Source organism: Podarcis gaigeae (assembly GCF_964106915.1).
Source record: "Podarcis gaigeae genome assembly, chromosome: 9".
NCBI classification, from domain to species: domain Eukaryota; kingdom Metazoa; phylum Chordata; class Lepidosauria; order Squamata; family Lacertidae; genus Podarcis; species Podarcis gaigeae.
Genome location: NC_139685.1, coordinates 2,474,736 through 2,494,998, shown reverse-complemented (window position 1 = coordinate 2,494,998; position 20,263 = coordinate 2,474,736). Strand labels below are relative to the sequence as shown.

Genomic DNA, 20,263 nt, shown 5'->3' with positions numbered 1-20,263 from the left:
TAACATCTGAAACATGTTTATATCTGACTTACAATCTCTGTTGTATAATGAATTTTTACTATGCAATGAAGGATTAATTAAGCATTCTTAATTTATTAAGAACCCTACACAGCGTATGCTTTTATACACTCTCATTCCTTTGTCACCCTTTGCTTCTTTCGTAGTAATTTGTTTGCTTTTTATATAAACAGTTGATATTATTTGTTCTTAGCAGGGAGGTCATTTCATGTTGCAGAGGGACACAGGTGGTGCTGTGGTCTAAACCACTGAGCCTCTTGGGCTTGCTAATCGGAAGGTCAGCGGTTTGAATCCACACAACAGGTGAGCTCCCATTGCTCTGTCCCAGCTTCTGCCAACCTAGCGGTTTCAAAAGCATACCAGTGCAAGTAGATAAATAGGTACTGCTGTGGTGGGAAGATAAACAGCGTTTCCGTGCGCTCTGACTTCAGTCACGGTGTCCCATTGCGCCAATAGCATGACACCAGCTCCCTCTGCCTGAAGCGAGATGAGCGCCACACCCCATAGTCACCTTTGACTGGACTTAACTGTCCAGGGGTCCTTTATCTTTTACCTATTTTACCATTTCATGTTCCTTTTCATTTCATGCTCAGCCTCTTTGAGTCAGGAAGTTCAAAGCTGCACCCAGCTTTCATATTGTTTATTCTGTTATAAACAGGTTGGGCACTGATTTCCTTTTGGGTGAAGACAGAGACAAAGTAGATATTGAGCAGTCCCGCCTTCTCTCTGTGACCCAGTAGCATTTATCTATCTTCTCCATGCAGAGGGCCTACCGCTTGCTTGTTCCTCTTGCTTTGAACGTAGCCGAAGAAACCTTTCAAAATTATTTTTAACTTGCAAGCCTGAGCTCATTCTAAGCCAGGCATCCCCAAACTTGGCCCTCCAGATGCTTTGGGGCTACAACTCCCATCATCCCTAGCTAACAGAACCAGTGGTCAGGGATGATGGGAATTGTAATCCCAAAAACATCTGGAGGACTGAGTTTGGGGATGCCTGTTCTAAGCTTTAGTCCACCTGACCTTCCCCCTGCAAGATCTTCCTTCACAATTTCCCCTTTCTTCCCCTTCTCATCTCATCTGTAAGCTGAGCCACACTGGTTTCCACTTCTCTTTCTTGTTGGAATTGTCTGCCTTTTGGCCTTCAGTATTTCACCTTTAAGAAACTCCCATCCATCTTGGACACCCTTCTCCTTGAGTATTTCTGACCATGGGAATCTCACCCAGTATCTCCTTAAGCTTTTTGAAATGGACCTTCTTAAAGTCTAGAGTACATGTGTTGACTACACTCAGCTTTCCCTGCCTCTGTATCCAAGAGGACATGATCTCTTCCTTCCAAGATTCCCAGTACTTCCATTTCTTCAATCAGTTCCTCCTGTCGGTGAGGACAAGGTCCAAGATAGATGATCCCCTTGTTGCTTTTTCCACCTTCTGAGAAACAAAATTGTCAGTGAGGCAATGGAGGAATTTGTGGGATCTTACATTCTGGGCAGAGTTTGTGTTTCAACAGATATTGGGGAAGTTGACAACTCTATCTCTCATTTTGAATGTTTGGTAATCTGTTCCAGAAGGCACCCAAGTCTTCAGTCCGGCTTAGAGATCTGTCACAGACATCCACAGTAACATCACTGTAGTTTCTCTCTCCTATGATTTTTACCCATATACTCTCAATCTGCCTTCCATGCCCCAGCTCATGAATTTCTTCACAAGTGCACGCATCCTTTACATATAATGCTACTCATCCCTTCCTGTTTGGTCTATTCCTTTGGAACAGGTTATATCCCTCCATTTCTACATTCCAGTCATGAATCTCATCCCACCAGGTTTCAGTAAAGCCCACCAGGTTTCAGTGATATTTGCCATCCTTCATTAAGAACTCAGATTTGTCTTGTTTCCCATACTCTGTTCATTAATATAGAGTCAACTGAAACCATGAGTCATTCCCTCCAGCTGCTTCCTTCTTGTAGTTTCCTGCCCCTTAGCAGGTTTCTGGAGCATCACCAAGTTTCCTGTGCATCAATGATGCCATTATCCCCAGTACCAGGTATACCCCCGTCATCTGTAATATAGGCGTCCCCCCCCCCTTATGCAGGGATTATGTTCCTGGCCCCTGTGCACATAAACAAAAATCACTCAAGTGGGGAACACCCTTTAAATGCCCTCTCTGCTGCTCTATCTCCAATCCATATCAAAAACACTGTATCCAAACATATTCACAACTAGAATTGAAGCTGGTAGGAGGCTGGAGGACTGGAGAGAAAGAGGCTGCTGCTGCTGCTGCTGCGCTACTCCTCACACCAGCTGTTAGGTGGGGAGGCTGAGCAGCATAAACGAAGCCCTGCTGTGCCTCCTGTCTCTTTGGGGCTTCCTCCTCCCTCACTGATGTCGGGCTCCAGGAAGTGTCTCTTTGAGAGTCATGAGGATTCGCCAGCTCGTTGCCACCATTTCTGGGTTTGAATCAAATTACTTACTTATTTCCTGGTGCCATACATGCGCAGTTCTGTACGAGTTGATTGTGCGTAACTGGGGGGCGCCTGTATGGTCTCCCTGATCAGGTTTGTGAGGCACATTCCTGCCAACCACTGTGAGGTGCAGCCCATCTCTTGCCACAAGTCCTTCCTCAAGGAAATGGAGACCATGGTCCAAGAAGCCAAACCTTGACGCTACCACCTGTGCAGTCAGCGGTATACCTCCAGTATTTTCCTCTCCATTCTTGGGTCACGACATTCAGTGGGAAGGAGTGATGAAAAGACCACCTGTGTCCCAAGGCATTTTACATTATTATAATAGTAGGTCCCATTTGATATGCTCCTGTTGTTTTCCTTTTGCCTTTTGGGCTTCTCTAGATTATCAGTTTATACTGCAGTAATTGTAGGATTTTTACTCATTTGCTTCAGCGAGTCCCAGTGTCACTAACCCATGGCTAATCATCTTTTAATATTCTTAAAACAAGATTTTTCAAAATTCCTGGTTTTAATCATTCAAAATTATGAGGCCAGTTAGAAATTAAGAATAACTGTTGTATTCTTAATTTTGTTCAGCTTCTTAGTCCAAGCTCTTTATTGTGGATTTGTAAAAACTGCAATTTCTCATATTCCTTAAGGGAGCAAATAAGCTTGTGACTATTCAAAGCCAAAATCTGGGATTTCAAAAAAATGGCTTTGAAAGACCCTGAATATTTTCATTATTGGTGAATGAAGTTTATTTTATAGTATATGAAGTAAAATGTACATGCAACGAGTCTATTCCTTCTGTTCTCTTTACAGCACTCTATTCAGTAGATACATAACCAAATTACATTTTGTTAGAGGCGCTCCAAAGCAAGCCGGGGGACACAGATCCAGTCTTGGTTCCACTGGTGATTTCCATAGGTGGCTTGGATCAGAATGTCATTTGCAGTTGGGATGACATCTATAGCTACTTTTTGCCAAAATCCATCAAAACAGTTCTCTGCTCTGTGCAGATAGTCCAAATCCTACCTGCAAACTGCAGATCTGTTCCCTCTAATACTAGCCATTACTATACTTGGGACTTGTGCAAACTTCCACCTGTCTCGTGTCTAGAAAGCATGCGCTCAAGCAGTTTTGCATTTGCCCTGCTGCTTTCTCCTGGGAAACCCCACCGTTTCCCGCTGAATTGGGACAAACGGAAATTTGTGGAAAACCAAACTACAGTGGTACCTCGGTTTATGAACTTAATCTGTTCCGCAAGTCCGTTCTTAAACCGAAACTGTTCTTGAACCGAGGTGCGCTTTCCCTAATGAGGCCTCCCGCTGCCGGTGTGCACCGTTCGGCTTCCATTCTTAGACTGAGGTAAAGTTCGCAAACCGGGACACTACTGCCGGTTTTGCGGAGTTCGTAAACTGAATAGTTCATAAACAGGGCTGTTCTTAAACCGAGGTACCACTGTATCTTCTTTTTTTCCAGTTCAGCGGTAAAGCATAAATGTTTTCCCAGGGAAAAGCAAGGCAAACAGAGATGTGGAAGAGGTCTTGCTGTGTCTGCAATGTTTTAGGTCTGGTAACGGAAAAGCCTTTCAGGTGCTAGCTGACTAATCCACCATTTTGCCTAAACAATAATCCCTCTTTGCACACATCTTATGCTACATAGCAGGATTTGTTTGCAGTTATTTGCCAGATGAATGTCAAAACAGCAACAGCTAAGAACAGGTGAATTGCCTTGTTCCATCTTGTACAGCCAGGCATCACCGTGAAGCTCACAGGCAAGGCATCATGGAGATGGCTGCCCTCTGTTCTGGTCAGCAAAGGTATGCTGCCCCTGAATAGTAAGATCCTCATTTTATCAATGGCTAACAGCTTTTCTGAGTGTCCTCAGTTTGCTTGATATGGCTCTTTTCACTTTGCAATGCCTGAACTCAACGGTGTGGGAGTAAGAAAAGCAAGTCCGACTGAAAGTGCACATAGGTTTGGTTCTGTTTCTCATCTATAATGACCTCTTTTCTGATGAGTCCCACTAAGGAAGAGAATAACTTCCTTTCCTTGACACTTCAATGGTTGTTTCTAGGCCCAAGCGAAAGTGGGTTGCCTAAGTCGTGTGTCATTCATGGCTTGCCATGTTCCACCTGTTCAAATGACCTGAAGTTGTGGATGCCTGACTTGGGAAATGAAAGGAGTTTTGGTAGGTTTAAAAAGAAACAAGATATTTGCTTTTCCTCATTTTCTGGCAAGCTCAGAAGCCACGAGGACTATATCTTAGCGAATAACGTCCGCCTCGTAGGACCTCATGTCCTGTGTTTCAAGTTCTGGTTTCTCCTTCCACGAGAGACGCAGTGAAGAAAGGCAGCTGCCTGGTGTTTTGCTATTTTTATTGGCTTCCCTATAGATGTGTGTATTACATCCTATGGCCAGGACTTCCATAAATTAGATGTGTGTGTGTGAAGAAATCCTTCCTTTTTGAGTTGAGGAATTGATTTCATAGTGACCCAGTGTCCTAGTGTATTTAGAGAGGAGGACTTGACTCTTGACACACCATCAATGATATGGCTAGAGTTGTGGCAGTGATTCACATTGTTAAAGCTATTGCAATATCTTTGGTTGGCTTAGGGCAGTAGAACAAACTTTTCCCACTTGTGTAGAACTGCGTTACCTTGAGGCTCTTGACACCCACTCAGATCTCATTTTCTTCTAGGAGTGAATATAAGAGGAAAACTGGCAGTCTTCCTAGAAATTAAAATTTTCCAGTCTTATACAGTACTTCATAACAGTGTTACACAAATCATTAGTATTTTTATATTTAAATGGAAGGTGGCTGAATCTAGCCTAATGTTTAAGCATCTTTGCTCCACTACTGAAAGACATAGGAATAATTACTTTAACATAAAGAGAGAGCAGGTAAGACGTTTGGACAGCAAACAGGAAATAGATTTCTTTACAGGGGAATATCGCCTATACTTCATCTCCAATCATTAGCGGTTGCAAGAACAGTCCTGCTGTCCCCAGAATGCACACAAGAATAAATACCCACAGGAAAATGCGATCAATGACCATGGCGACGTATTTCCAGTCATCTTGAGTCTGGAAAATAAAAATATTATTTTATTAATTCAGGTACAACTTTTATAAACCTATTGTGGTAGTATGAAAGTTCCATACAGTATTTGTGATTTGATATAACAAAATCCACCATGTGAATTTGCTCCATGGCTGGACTGGTATTGCAGTGTTTCCTCACCAGGACCATCAGCCTGAAAAGGTTCAGAAAAGAGCAGCCAAAAGCATCAAGAGGATGGAGCAGCTGCCTTATGGGAGGAAACGCTGAGCAAGAGGCAACATGATCGAAGTGTTTCAAGTATGTGTGACATGGAGGAAGGGGGCAGGAAATGTTCTCTCCCTCACAACACTCAAACCTGACATCTAACAAAGCTGAATGTTGGAAGATTCAGGACAGAGAAGAAGTTCAGCTATGAACTTCTGCTCCCACAAGAGGCAGTGACGGCTTTAAAGGAAGATTGGACAAATTCATGGGGGAGAGGGCTATGGATGGCTTTAGCCAGGATGGCTGTGCTCTGCCTCTTCTGGATCCCAGTTGCTGGAACCCACAGGAGGGAGAGGGCTCTTGGGCCCGGGTCCCGCTTGCAGGTTTCCAGAAGCGTCTGGTCAGCCACTGTGAGAACAGGATAGTGGACTAGATGGGCTTGATCCAGCTAGCTCTTTCTATGTTCTTACTGTACGTAATACACAGTAAGTAGTATTACTACTACAATGAGTAAGTAGTAAGTAGTGTGTCATCCAAGTCAGTACATCTTGTGACAGTGAACTCCATGTGTGTGGTGGACTGAGTTGCAAGTGATAAGGGAGCCCAGAATCAGAAACGGTGAGGACGGAGGAAATAGTACTGGGCTAGGTGAACAAATAGTTTGACCTGGTACAAGATAGCTTCCTGTGGTTCCTCACCCCTGCAGTCTGATGTTTTGTTCCCTGGGTACACAGGTTTATTGCCCTGCTCTGCACCATGACTTGGGAACCTTTCACCTGACAGATGCTAATGGACTATGACCCCCATCATCCCTGACCACTGGTCCTGCTAGCTAGGGATGATGGCAGTTGTAGTCCAACAACATCTGAGGATCCAAGGTTGAGAAAGCCTGATATGGAGGGTCAAAGGTTCCCTAGCCCCGATTTAAAGTGTGGTGCATGTAGCTTGAATATTTAATAAAGTTTGCCCATACCTCCTTGGCTTCATTTTGCATTCTCATATTTTCTGCAATGTATTTAATGCTCTCGATTGCATCTCTCATTTCTGGCGATACTACCAAAGATGAAAGCAGAGCGTCTACAGATTCAGAACTGGAGCTCTGGGTCAGGTTGCTGTTCACCTTGACATATTTTATATGTTGGTGTTGGTAGCAAACACAGGTCGTTTCTTGGCACGGGAGGCTGTCTTTGTAGCACCTGGTCTCTGTGCCGCCAAAGCAGTCCAAGTGAGAGAGCTCCGTGTTGTAAGACGGCTTTGAGTCCTGGCCACCGTCATCTGATTCACTGGTGGGCCTGGTCATGAACATGATCCTGGGGAGAAAGTTCAGGAAGATGGTTTTCACCCACTCAGGCATGGTGTGCGTCCTTGGTGTCCTGTAGTGTACATTGAGCACAAACACCGTAATGACTATGGAGAGAGTGACAAATATCATGGTGAAGAGGAGGTACTCCCCAATCAGTGGAATCACTAGAGAGGTTGAAGGAATGGTCTCTGTTATCACCAGTAGGAAAACAGTCAAGGACAAAAGGACCGAGATGCACAGCGTCACTTTCTCACCACAGTCGGAAGGCAGATAAAACACCAGCACGGTTAAGAAGGAGATCAAGAGGCATGGGATGATCATATTGATGGTGTAAAATAAGGGCAGCCGCCGGATATAAAGGGAATAGGTGATATCTGTATACACGGCTTCACAGCAGTTGTACTTGATGTCATGTTTGTAGCCTGGTGCCTTAATGATGGCCCACTCTCCGCTCTCCCAATAGTCCTTGAGGTTCATAGTGGAGCCAACGAGAACCAGGTCAATCTCGGCTTTGTCGTAGGACCAGGAGCCAAACTTCATGGTGCAGTTCTGGTAGTCAAATGGAAAGTATGTCACGTCTATTTTACACGAGCTCTTAAAAATAGCTGGTGGCATCCAAGTCACATTCCCCGTATAATTCAGCAGTGCTTTGGTTTTGTCGTCCACCTGGAAGTCTCCAACAGCACTAGGGAGGGGGGGAAACAACAGACCCAAAAGTTGTGTGAATTTCTCCTAATTTGCTAAGCAATTTCCCCTAATATAATGCATTGTTGAGTGTTATATTCACTAATGCATTTTAACACACACTTCACCCTAGCATATGCATTTTTGCACCTCTCATTTGGCTGAAGAACTATATTGCAAAATTTGGATAATTTTTAATGCGAAGGTTGGCTGTGTTTCAGCTCTCACATTGTTTCAGAAATTATTAAATTGCACTGCATTCACCCCCCACCCTCTGGAACTGTGTTCCTCCCGTTGCATGCAGTGTCTTCAGATGCTTGTTGGAACTGAAGCAGGGAGCCAAAGGCCGCCTCCCTGCAGGCAGCATCCTTGGTCCTGCAGCAATTTACCTTTTAAAAACACAACAATACAGTGAATCACTTGAACATAATTAGCATCATATCTATCAGATGTTTGGGAAACGCTGCCCTGGAGGGATGGCTGTTCTGCACGGGGTATGCCCAGCCTCTTTCTTGATGCCTCCTAATGTATATTGATGGGATTCAATTAGTGCCCCAATGTAGCAATTGCAGTCAGACCTCGGGTTCCAGATGCTTCAGGTTGCGGACCGCCGAAACCTGGAAGTACCGGAATGGGTTACTTCCGGGTTTCGGTGGTTGCGCAGAAGCGCTAAATCGCGCTTTGTGCATGCGCAGAATTGCAACCTGCATGTGCGCAGACACGCCACTGCGGGTTGCAAACGTGCATCCCACATGGATCACATTCGCAATGTTACTGGAAGGTACCAGATTAGAAATGTAATGCTACCTCTGCCATACTCTGTTCCAAGTTTATTACACATTTCATTTCTTCAGTTCAGTAGAAGACACCATCTTAGAGAAACACCATGTTAGGGAAAGGGGGGCATTGAGATTCACCTACAGGAATCCTAGAGTTGGAAGGGATGCCAAGAGTCATGCTGTCAAGCCCCCTGCAATGCTGGAGTTACAACTAAAGCAACCATGACAGACGACCATCCAACCTCTCTATGTCTGGACTGCTTAGGTTGTGCCAGTCCATAACACAGACACACTACTGAGACAAGAAAGTCTGATGTGGGTTGGATTGGTCCAATATAAGAAGAAAAAGCTAGCAAGGGAGCGGATTCAGATGATCACTTTGCAGCTTCTGATTTTGACTTTTGCAAGCAGCTTGTAGTGAAGCCCTTCTAGTGGCCCTTGTGTGATTGTGACTTAGTTGAGTCAGATATCCTGCGTTATGGTCCCTGGAAAGTCTGATGATCCCTGAGATTTGTGAAATGGCAAGAAATTGCAAAAGGGGTGGTGGTGCACAAAACTACTTCATGAAGGAGAAAAGGTGATACCAAGGCTTGGTCTGGAAACCTTGCCTGATGAGGAATGGTTGAGAGAGTTGGGAACGTTTAGCCTGGAGAAGATGAGAATGAGAGGGATATGATAGCCATCTTCAAACATCTAAAAGGCTGTTGCGTAGAAGAGGGAGCAAGCTTGATTTCTGCTGCTCTGGAGGTTCGGACCCAAACCAATTGATTCAACTGACAAGAGAGTCCAACTAAACATTAGGAAGAACTTTGGGAGGTTGAGGGCTGTTCCACAGCGGAGCAAATTCCCTTGGAAGGTGGTGGACTCTCCTTCCTTGGAGGTGTATAAGCAGAGGTCACATGGCCATCTGTCCTGGATGCTTGAGCTGAGATTCCTGTACTGCAAGCGGTTGGACTAAATGACTCTTGGGGTCCCTCCCAACTCTATGGTTCTATGCTTAAGGATGCATTTACTCTTTTGAGAAATAGCATGAGCAGGTTATATGGGGATTCCTCCCTTTCCAAATGGGCATTTAACAGGGAGAGTGCTGTGCCTTGGGATAAGAACCTGTGTTTTGCTTGTGGATGCTCTTGGGCCTCTGGTTATGTGGGTCTTGGGTAACGAGCCACTCCTAGTCAGAGTACTGGGCTGGGCAAGAGACCAATGATGTTACTCTGTCTAAACCAGTGCCAGATGTTCAGTGTAAACCAGAGACTGTGAATCTGTGGTTCTCTAGATCAGGCATCGGCAAATTCTGGCCCTTCAGATGTTTTGGAACTACAACTCCCATGATCCTAGCTAACAGGACCAGTGGTCAGGGATGATAGGAATTGTAGTCTCAAAAAATATATGGAGGGCCGGAGTTTGCCTATGCCTGCTCTAGATGATGATGGACTACAAGTTCCTCCACCCAGTGGCCATCCTGGTGGGACACAGCTTCCATACCATAGATTTTACTACACCTTTGGAAAGGGAAAGATGCTAAAACATAAAGTAATCTTTTAAGAATAGACTAGACTGTATAATCTTACTTGTTATATAGCACAATATCTGGCTTCCAGATCTTCTGTGATGGCACTCGAATAAACTGAACACCTCCATACTTCTCTGGATTCCATTTCAGTTTGTAATCGTTCCACATCTAATCAATTAAGAAGAAGAGAAATCAAGCGGTATTTTAGAATTTTCCCACAACTTCCTATTATAGCTTATTCATTCATTCATGAATATTTAGTGTGTTTATGTGTCTCAATACAACTTACAGAATAAAACCAGAAGAAAAAAAAGAAATGTGAAAATCAAATGTAAAAAAACACTAAAATTAGACCCAAAGTGCTCATCCATCTATCTATCTATCTATCTATCTATCTATCTATCTATCTATCTATCATCTATCTATCATCTATCTATATCTATCTATCTATCTATCTATCTATCTATCTATCTATCTATCTATCTATCATCTATCTATCTATCTATCTATCTATATCTATCTATCTATCTATATCTATCTAATCTATCATCTATCATCTATCTATCTATCTATCTATCTATCATCTATCTATATCTATCTATCTATCATCTATCTATCTATCTATCTATCTATCTATCTATCTATCTATCTATCTATCTATCTATCTATATCATCTATCTATCTATCTATCTATCTATCTATCTATCTATCTATCTATCTATCTATCTATCTATCTATCTATCTATCTATCTATATCTATCTATCTATCATCTATCTATCTATCTATCTATCTATCTATCTATCTATCTATCTATCATCTATCTATCTATCTATCTATCTATCTATCTATCATCTATCTATCTATCATCTATCTATCATCTATCTATCTATATCTATCTAATCTATCTATCTATCTATCTATCTATCATCTATCTATCTATCATCTATCTATCTATCTATCTATCTATCTATCTATCATCTATCTATCTAACTATCATCTATCTAATCTATCTATCTATCTATCTATCTATCTATCTATCTATCTATCTATCTATCATGCTGGGAAGCATAGTTTATCCCTTGCAGAGCTATGATCCCCAACACCCTTATCAAGCTACAGTTCTCAGGATGCTTTGGGGGAAGCCATGTTCTTTGAATGTGATGTGGATGTGAGCTTTCTCTCCCTTCTGCACAAACACACCCAACATTCCCTGATAAGCCGTGGGAATGTCTTTTTGTACATCTGCAAACCTCACAACAGGCCCCCCCCCATTCCCCTGTTAATTTCCCCTTCTGCAAGGGTGGTGCTGTTTTGGCTGCCTAAGAAAAGCATTCGCAGGGTAAACATCAGAAATGCAAGGAATGATGGGTCACCTTGAGCGATCAAAAGCCCCACATTTTTCAGTGGCTGGCTAAATCTGCCTCATAATATAGGGTTGCCATATGTCCGGAATTTCCTGGACATTGCCAGGATTTGGCTGTCGGAAACGGAAATCGCTTAAATGCCTGGGAAAATCTGGATGCAACCCATGTCAGAAGTGTAGATTTTGGCGAATTTCCTTAAAAGTAGATGGGGGGGGGGGAAGCTCAATGTCTTGTGTCTGGATTTTCACTTTTTGAAATATGGCACCCCTAGATGATGTTATAAAACATGGGGGGGTCTATAGTTTATGATTTGCTCTCCATTTTCTGTTTTCTCAAAGGGGAGGGCACCCAATGAGATCTCTGAATTCCTCACACCATTTCTGTGGGATTTCTTCATTCCCCAGGATGCTGTTATGATTTATTTAATGCCAACAAGACAGACAACCACTAGGTGGCAGAAGAACATAAAAGGCGTTTCCCGTTTCTGACTCGGGCTGTAGCCTTCGGGGTTTCCTTCTTCAGTGGGTTCCTTGAACACACAGGTGTATCATCATCATGTATGTCTGCATGTACTGGACTTCCTATCTCTTCCCCTTCCCCAGCTATCCCCCCAATATAGGACACTCAGCTACAATTTTCAGCACCCTTAACACTACAGTTCCCAGGTTGCTTTGGGGGAAGCTCTGTGCTTTCAATGGTATGTGTGCAATCTACATATATAACTGAAAATACTTCCAATGCTTTTTGGTTGTTGTTTTTTACAAAAATCCTAAAGTGTTCCTTCTGTGGTAGGGGCGGGGTGGGGGGTTTGGGGTGGGGTGGGGTGGGGGGGTGTTACTTACATGTCTCAGCCATAAATTAGTCTCCATAATCTGGTTCACTTCATCCTGGGAAAAGAAAAGTCATAGCTGGGTTTGAAACCCCTCATCCAAGTTACCGGTACATTCCCAGTGTAAGTCAACAATGTTTTGGTTTTGTCGTCTGCCTGGAAGTCTCTGGGGATGAAGAGGGGCTCAGCCATTTTTCTTGAGCTGGCTGGAGGGGGAATGGCACAGATGGGTTCCTTCACTTTCAGGTCAGTTATTACTATGACCATTATTAATAATAATCCACTCTTCACTCCAAGGCAGGTTGAAACATTAAAACACAACCTTAATTTTTTTAAACAAAACAAAACAAAACAACTTACAGCCATAAAAATAAGGTGGATCCTAAAAACACAGACCTCAAGTGTCAAAAGCAAGGGAAGGCAGCAGGCGACCCTCTGTGGGGCATACACAGCTTAGGGGCCACCACGGAGAAGACCCTCCACTCCCCAAAATAACCCTGAGGGGGAAGGAACTACCAGGAGGGCCTCCTCTGCTGATCCCAGTACCTGAGGGTTTAAAGGGAAGGGAGAGGCTTTCAGGTATTTGGGGCCTGAGTTGTTTAGGGCTTTGAGCACCAGAGTGAGTACCTTGAAAAGGGCTCAAAAATGAACTGGTGTCCAGTGCAGTTGTTTCAAAATAGGTTATATCGTATGATCTGAGTAGAACTCCAGCCAAGTCTCTCCCCTCCTGCCCCTGTTCACAGCTTCTGTACTATCCCCACCCAAAAAGAATGCTGGGCCAGTGGAAAGAGGCTGGGCTCCCCCCTGAACCCGTTTTGCAGTTCACATCCCATCCATTCACCAGAATTTTTGACTTCCAGACTTGAGTGGCAACCTGACACAAACGGATTATTTCAGCAACTGAACTGGGACAAAAAATAACAGTCTCTGCTCCAGCTTTTGCCAACCCAGCACCCTCTGGGTGGTTTATTTATTTGTTACTGCCTCTTCCCATTTCACCCCACAACATCCCTGTGAAGTAGGCGAGACTGAGATACGGTGACTGGCCCAAAGTTACCCTTCATGGCCAAGATGGGGGTGTTCCACGCTCCAGGACTCTAACCACTATACCACACTGGCTCCCAGTCTGCCCGTCAGCTGTAAAAGTCTGGAAACAACCGGAAGGCCTCATGGCTTCTCTCGCAGTCTACTCACCACCTTTACGAGTTGCGATAGGGACACCTCGAACGAAATCATGACCGGGTCAGACACATTCTCCACAGGCCTGATGATGTTGTTGTAATTGGCAAATAGCTCATTGTAGAGTCGGTGTTCAGCTTCGAAACAATGGCAGCCTAAAAGAGGGCAGGGTTGGAGCACATACAAACCTCACAACATTTTGGCCTGGATTTCTGAAACATTCTTGGCTCGGTCAGAGTAGGGCTGCCATACGTCTGGAATTGCTAGGACAGAGCTGGGATTCACCCATCGAAAATGGCATCTGGGCGGAATTTTCAAAAGTCAGTTTAAAATGTCCGGGAAACCCAGGTATATGGCAGCCCATATTGGAAGTGTTGATTTTGGGGCAAATTTCCTAAAAAGATAGCTTCAAAACTTTTCATTTTTTGAAATATGGCAACCCTAGCAGAGTCCTTCTCATAATCGCCTACAGAACCTTAAGAATATAAGAACCTGTGAAGAGCCATGGGACCCTCTCCAGTCCAGCACCCTCTCCTCATGGTGGCCAGCCAGATTCCAAGCAGAATTCAGGTGCAAGAGCCCTCACTCTCCTGCAGCTTCCAGAAACGCAGTTGGTGGCAGGACAGAGCATCCTTGCAACTGAAAATGCTGGGGATTGGAGCTGGGACATTCTGCATGCAAAGTGCTTCCTTTACCCCTGTCTCTTCCTCTGTCCGAGAAGGGGACAGAACAAAGGGACAGAACTGACATCATCACCATCATTATTAATTGAATTTGCTAGTCTCTGTATCTTGCCCAGGGCAACTTGCAGGCAACTAACCACACAGGTAACCTCCATAGATATAAAAACCAAGGGGAAAATAAATACATTGAAAACTTCTGACCCACTTCTCAAAGGTCCCAGATAGTGAAAGCCCAAAGGCTTGGTTGTGGAGGAAATGGTCTATGGTGGAACGGTCTATCTCTGAAGGTGCTGGGCTCTCTTGCATTGAAGGTTTTTAAACAGAGGTTGGGTGTCTGTCTGCCAGGGATTCTCTAGCTCGAATTTCTGCATTGCAGGGGGTTGGACTAGATGACCCTTGGCGTCACCTTCCAACTCCACAATTCTATGATTTCTGGTGAAAAATTAAATAACAAACCATGACCCTTCTGCAACTGCCCTTATTAGTGTGTCTCCTGCTCCACCAACAAACTCCATAGACACAGAAGACAGGCAGCTAACCAGAGAAAGTAGCCTGGGATTTATTATTTAGATGGAGAGATACCCAATTTAATTTACTTGGTGCCCATGCAGTTACAGAAGAATGGCATTGGATGTGGTGTGTTTAAGCAGTATAATGCGTATATCTAGCCAGCAGTGGGGATGCAATGAGTTTGGAAACATTAAAGCTGAGTTTGTAGAATTTCCCCTTTCCTTTCCTTTCCTAAATTAAATCATTAAGTGCTGTTGATTTACTTGTTCTGAATATTGTCAACAGCTACTGACCTCACAAAAGCAACTTTGCTGAATTGCATTCTGTAAGCTAAAATGTGCCTTTTAGTGGGGATGTAATGAGAATCATTGGACACAGCCCGTGTTTGTCCAAGAGTTGATGTTTCTTGAGGGGGGGGGGGATTTTTATTTTATAAAGTGACTAAAGCATGCTCGAGTATGCCATGACGAATTAACATTTGACACAATTCACAGAAATCCATTATAATTAGCTACAACTAACTGCATTAATTCATACAGCATGAACAAAATACAGCTGCGTATTCCTGCAGAGTCTCTTCCAACTACAATTCTAATGTTATAAAAATACAGTGGTTGCTTCTCAATACTTAAGATGCTCTACTACCAAAATTAATTCTAGATACATATTCTCAGCCACTAGCTATTTAAAAACTCAGAACTACTGCTACTGTTTTAATTTTTTTCCTAAAATCTCTGCAGTTAAAACCATGCACCTGTGCAGATGGGCACTGGCTTATGTATTTTAGTAGAGGAGACTCCTTCCTACCAAAAGAAAAGTGTGAGTGAGCTAAGAGCATGTTAGTATCCTGGGGTTTACAGTCATAAATGAAAGCAATTCATGGAGGAAACTAAAGAAATATCTGCAGCATCGCCCCCTCAAAAGAAATATATATATACTTGCCCCCCCCCCGGAGTTCAAACACTCTATACTGAATATTTTCTATTAAGGCTAAAACAAAAGATTGAACAAAATGCTCGTGGCATGTGTAAATCATGTTCTGATGGTAGAACTGATCAACCTTGTTTTGTGGCCGGGGGCCGTGCGTGAGCATGCACAGATTGCTTCTGAGCACAGGGATGTGGCTGGTTTTCCTCTGCAACAGCCCCTTTGCCCCATGAACTGCTGTTCCAAAGTGCATGGGGGGGGGGTCATGGATTTTGCATTATGTTCACACCACTGTTAAAATTTCTGCTATGCGTTCTAACCATTTCGTATTGCTCACTATGATTTGTTTAAAATATTTTGAAACGTTTCTAGCCAAGGGTGCACTGCTGATAGAAATGGCAACAGAACCTCTTAAAACAAATTCCCCACATTTGAAACATGAGCAGAAATGCAGAGGAACATAATCTGCTGTGCAAAGACGGTAGATCAAAGCAGACTTACAGAGGTACAACACTGTTTGCTACCATCTTGGATTAGAGAAAAAGAGGGGCACGCTTCGTTTTGCTCTCTCTTCAAACCGACACAATTTAGGAGCTGCTCAAAATGCAATGCAGACTCTGGACTCCCATTTGCGAAGGTGGCTGTGCTCCTCTGAGCACGTGCAATTTGGTTGTGATTCTATGTTCAGTCAACCAAGTAACAAAGCACAATTTATTTATGGTTGGACAGACCTGTGGATTTAACAGGCCATCCTAGGAATGGGTGGGTTGCCTATAACCTCTGCTTTGAAAGCCATCTATTTTTGCACATCTAATGTTTTGCTTCAAAATCTTGCCTTTGTGAAAACCTGCCACATATCCCCTCAATCAACAGCTACTCAACAGCAGAACAGAAATTTGAAAGCTCGTACTACATTTGTTTGGAGAGAGTTTCACTCCTTGTATATATTCCAGGAGACAGGAAAACAGACATGTTCCCAACTGGTCAACAAAAACAGCATGGATTTTTATCCTCAGGTACATTTTACATATTGCAGACATGTAACATTCAGTGCTCCAAATGTTCAGGCTGTACAAGGTTTAAAATATTTCATTGGTTTGCTTGGGGAAGTGATATTTCCTTGCAAAAAGAAGGAAATTACTAATTCTGAGTTAATTTATATATAACTTTAAGTCCTTCAGAGATAACCTCTTAAGTGAGACAACCTGGAACATTAGCATTTTCGATTTTTTATTAAAAAAACCCCCCAGCTCTTATTTTCATGTATGATTTCCTTGGCATAAATATGAAGTTTTCATAAGGCTTCTTTGTTCTCTCGCCTCCTGCCTCTCCTAGTTGGCTTATTCTCCTCTTGAGTTTTCCCTCTTTCCAACACCCACCTCTCTGCTAAAGATGACCCCACCCTCCCTGCTCCCAAAACAAGCTTAAAGGCTGAGTTCGTCAGAGGTTAAGTCACTTCTCTCCCATATATTCTGCAGGGTGAGGATGTCACCACTTCTGGCCTTACCACATTGTCAAACTGAAACACACACAACACATTCCCCTGGGAAATTTCGTGAAATGTATGGCCTTCCCAATCAACCATTTTGCTTTTTCAAAGGAGAGATAAAAAAAGAATAATCCAGCTGCACAACCCTCCAGAATGAAAAAGAATCTTACATTATGGATTCCCAAACCCAACTTCAGGTTCTATTGAAATCCAATAAGTGTATTCTACCCTTTGCAATTCCCCCACCCGCAATCCTCTCCCCTAGCCGTCCACAGTCACTCACCTTTAAGGAAAGGGAAAAGAGCCACTGGCAGGAGCAGCTCCAGCATCCTCTCCACTCGGCAACAGAGCCTGCCGGAGACAGAAGCAGCTGGGCAGCTTTGCACAGACTCCTTGCAAAATAAGACAGCCTGGATTCTGACAGATGCAGCCAGGAGCCGTGGGTTGCCAGCAGGGCCCTGAACCTACCGTTCTGTGCTTGGAAGCGCGCTCTATAACCACAGCCCTGCCCCTTTCCTGGCTGCCCACACCAAGATAGGGGAATTGTCAAGTCAAATAGGTGCAGCTACAGCAAGCATGAAAACCTCCTCATGCGCTGATGTGCTCATGCATAAGCAAAGCTGATAACCTGATAACCATAGTTAAGAGCTTTTGCACTTGGCCGTGCAGGGAAGATCAGAACCTTACTCCAAATTTCATGCCAAGCTATTTCAGACAAGTCCAAGTAAATGAAAATGGGATAATTGAATTTGTGCATGGAATGGATATTGACAAGTCTTGAGTTTGCATATCATTAAAAGCAGCACTTTGGAGCTGAGCTGGTAGTCAGGCACCATTGATGAATTAGCTAACATAGTTCTTAGATGTTTATGGATTTTTCTTAATGACCGTGACAGAAACGGAGGAGGTGTATGAAAGAGAGGAATCTAGGCTCTGTGCTTGTATGCTATGGTGTCAGGACTGCCGCTAGGTCCCAGCTCACAGAGGACCAACGCCCAGTGGATGTTATATACAAAAGTCTTTATTAAAGTTTAGTTTCCATTTCCAAGCTCTGGGCGCGCAGACCCACGTCTTGACGCTAGACCGGCTAAGTCCCCTCTGACTCACTGCTCCACCCACACCAGTTTAAGATTCTAGCCCGGCTCCACCTCTTACGCTGTTCTTTCCTTCGCTGGGTCCTTCTGCCCTCTGGGGTTTCCTCCTTCCTGGACTCCTCTGACGCTGAACCTCCTGAGTCTTGCCCCTCCCTCCGGCGGGCTTTAGGACCTGGCTCCCTTCCCGGGCTCCCCGCTGTGCCGCGCTCCTGTACATTTGAACTTGGCGCGCGCGCCCAGCTGGCGACTTTCCTTCTGACCGTTTCCCTGCTTCCTGATGTGGGTGTTGCCAAACCTGACTCCTCTCCTCCCTCTGGTGGTGAGGACACTGGTCCCGACTCCTGGGACTCCCACTCCCCACTGCGCTCTGGTGGAGACGCTGGTCCTGATCTCCAACTGCTGCTCAGGGACTCCCCGCTGGCCCCTTCCTCCTGGGGCTTCCCCCCTGGAACCCCCCTCGCTCTGGCCACCGGCGCTCCCTTCTGTGAGTCCTCCGATTCGCTAGAGAGGCTTGTGGAATAACTCTGGCCACTGTCACTGCCTGCGCCCCCCTCGTACTCCTCCTCCTCACTCTCCATTTGCTCCCCCTCCTGTGTCTCTCCTTCTGAACCCCTGACATATGGCTTTAATGTACATTCAAAGCACTTTTTTCCGGCAAAGAATTCTGGGCACTGTAGTTTGTTAAGGATGGCTGTGAATTTGAACTCTGTAAGGGATAACTACAGTGCCCAGAATTCTCTGAGGGGAAGAAAGTGCTTTGACTGTTCTTTAAAATTATGGTCCAGACACTCCTCAGGAGTCACAGTTATTCCTTGATGTGCTGCAGGACCCATTTTGTTACTATGTAACTGTTGTTGTTGAGTTGTTCAGTCGTGTCTGACTCTTCGTGACCCCATGAACCAGAGCACGCCAGGCACTCCTGTCTTCCACTGCCTCCCACAGTTTGGTCAAACTCATGCTGGTAGCTTCGAGAACACTGTCCAACCATCTCGTCCTCTGCCGTCCCCTTCTCCTTGTGCCCTCCATCTTTCCCAACTTCAGGGTCTTTTCCAGGGAGTCTTCTCTTCTCACGAGGTGGCCAAAGTCTTGGAGCCTCAGCATCAGGATCTGTCCTTCCAGTGAGTACTCAGGGCTGATTTCCTTAGGAATGGAGAGGTTTGATCTTCTTGCAGTCCATGGGACTCTCAAGAGCCTCCTCCAGCACCAGAATTCAAAAGCATCAATTCTTTGGCAATCAGCCTTCTTTATGGTCCAGCTCTTACTTCCATACATCACTACTGGGAAAACCATGGCTTTGCCAAGAAAACTCCATGGACTATGTAATTAATTTATTTAAATTGTTTCTATAATGCTTAATATTTCAGAAAATAATAACCTCAAAGCAGTTTACAGATAAATTTAAAGCATCAAATAAAAAAATCACAAAATATCAAAATGAAACATTACAGAGGAAGGTCAAATACAAAGTGCATTTAAATAAACATGATGAATAGGAAAACAAATATTCTTTTAAACATACAAATACATTATAGAAAAAATCAGGTGCAAAAATACAATAAAACCCCACAAAACAGCATAATTTACAACTGACCCAAAAAAACTAAAAGAGAAGCTACACTGATACCCATCTCCCCTCATACCCTCTCCCAAGTACATCTTCAGGATATAAGTCTCATTTTCCAGGGGTGCAGCCAGGATTTATGGGGGGGGGGGGAGGACACCCACCTCTTGCCATCCTCCGTCTGGCTCTGTCTAGCAGATTTGGAATGAAATGTCTCAACCATTGTTTTAAATTAGTTTCTTTTGACCCCAAGATCTCAGAAAAATCTGTCAAAATCTTTCTGCAGTTTCTATTTTTAGTTAAGTATATTTATTTACTTGACTGGGGGGACAGATCCCCCCCCCACTCCCCCTGGCTACACCCGTGTCACTCTCACACAGTCCCACACCAGCCATGCAGTTCATGCAGCTGATCTCCAGCCAACCACTTATTACAAAGCAAATGTCTGGGCGACAAAAACCCATAGCAGAATTTAAGCAGAATTTACAACCGGCTCATTCATCCACTTACGTATTAGGGCAATTAAGGCCCTACTATACATTTAAAGCACATGGCTTCCCCCAAGAATAATGGTGCTGGGAAATGTAGCTCTGTGAGGGGCAAACTATGGTTCCCAGGA

At 44.1% G+C, this 20,263-nt stretch overlaps 2 protein-coding genes across 3 annotated transcripts in view; both read right to left on the bottom strand.

Moving 5' to 3' along the window:
- The window catches only part of TSPAN3 (tetraspanin 3), a 939,276-nt gene that overhangs the window by 123,499 nt on the left and 795,514 nt on the right, over positions 1–20,263 (bottom strand). The window lies entirely within an intron of this gene.
- CHRNA3 (cholinergic receptor nicotinic alpha 3 subunit) lies at positions 3,147–17,565 on the bottom strand. Of its 2 annotated transcripts, none has more exons than XM_083754717.1 (6): positions 17,273–17,565; positions 13,396–13,535; positions 12,215–12,259; positions 10,066–10,175; positions 6,702–7,716; positions 3,147–5,547 (listed from the first exon to the last, which is right to left on the bottom strand). In XM_083754717.1, the coding sequence occupies exons 1-6, from the start codon at positions 17,316–17,318 to the stop codon at positions 5,419–5,421; spliced, it is 1,485 nt and encodes a 494-aa protein (XP_083610843.1). In that variant the 5' UTR covers positions 17,319–17,565; the 3' UTR covers positions 3,147–5,418. The 2 variants fall into 2 exon arrangements, with proteins under 2 accessions (XP_083610843.1, XP_083610844.1); XM_083754718.1 differs by having other exon boundaries at positions 13,399–13,535.

Excerpts from the sequence above, each read along its gene's own strand:
- CHRNA3 (XM_083754717.1), bottom strand. The coding sequence starts at position 17,318 with ATGCTGGAGCTGCTCCTGCCAGTGGCTCTTTTCCCTTTCCTTAAAG. Across the intron at positions 13,536-17,272 it reads TCTTTTCCCTTTCCTTAAAG|GCTGCCATTGTTTCGAAGCT; the intron begins GTGAGTGACTGT and ends GCCCTCTTTTAG. Across the intron at positions 12,260-13,395 it reads TATCGCAACTCGTAAAGGTG|GATGAAGTGAACCAGATTAT; the intron begins GTGAGTAGACTG and ends TTCTTTTCCCAG.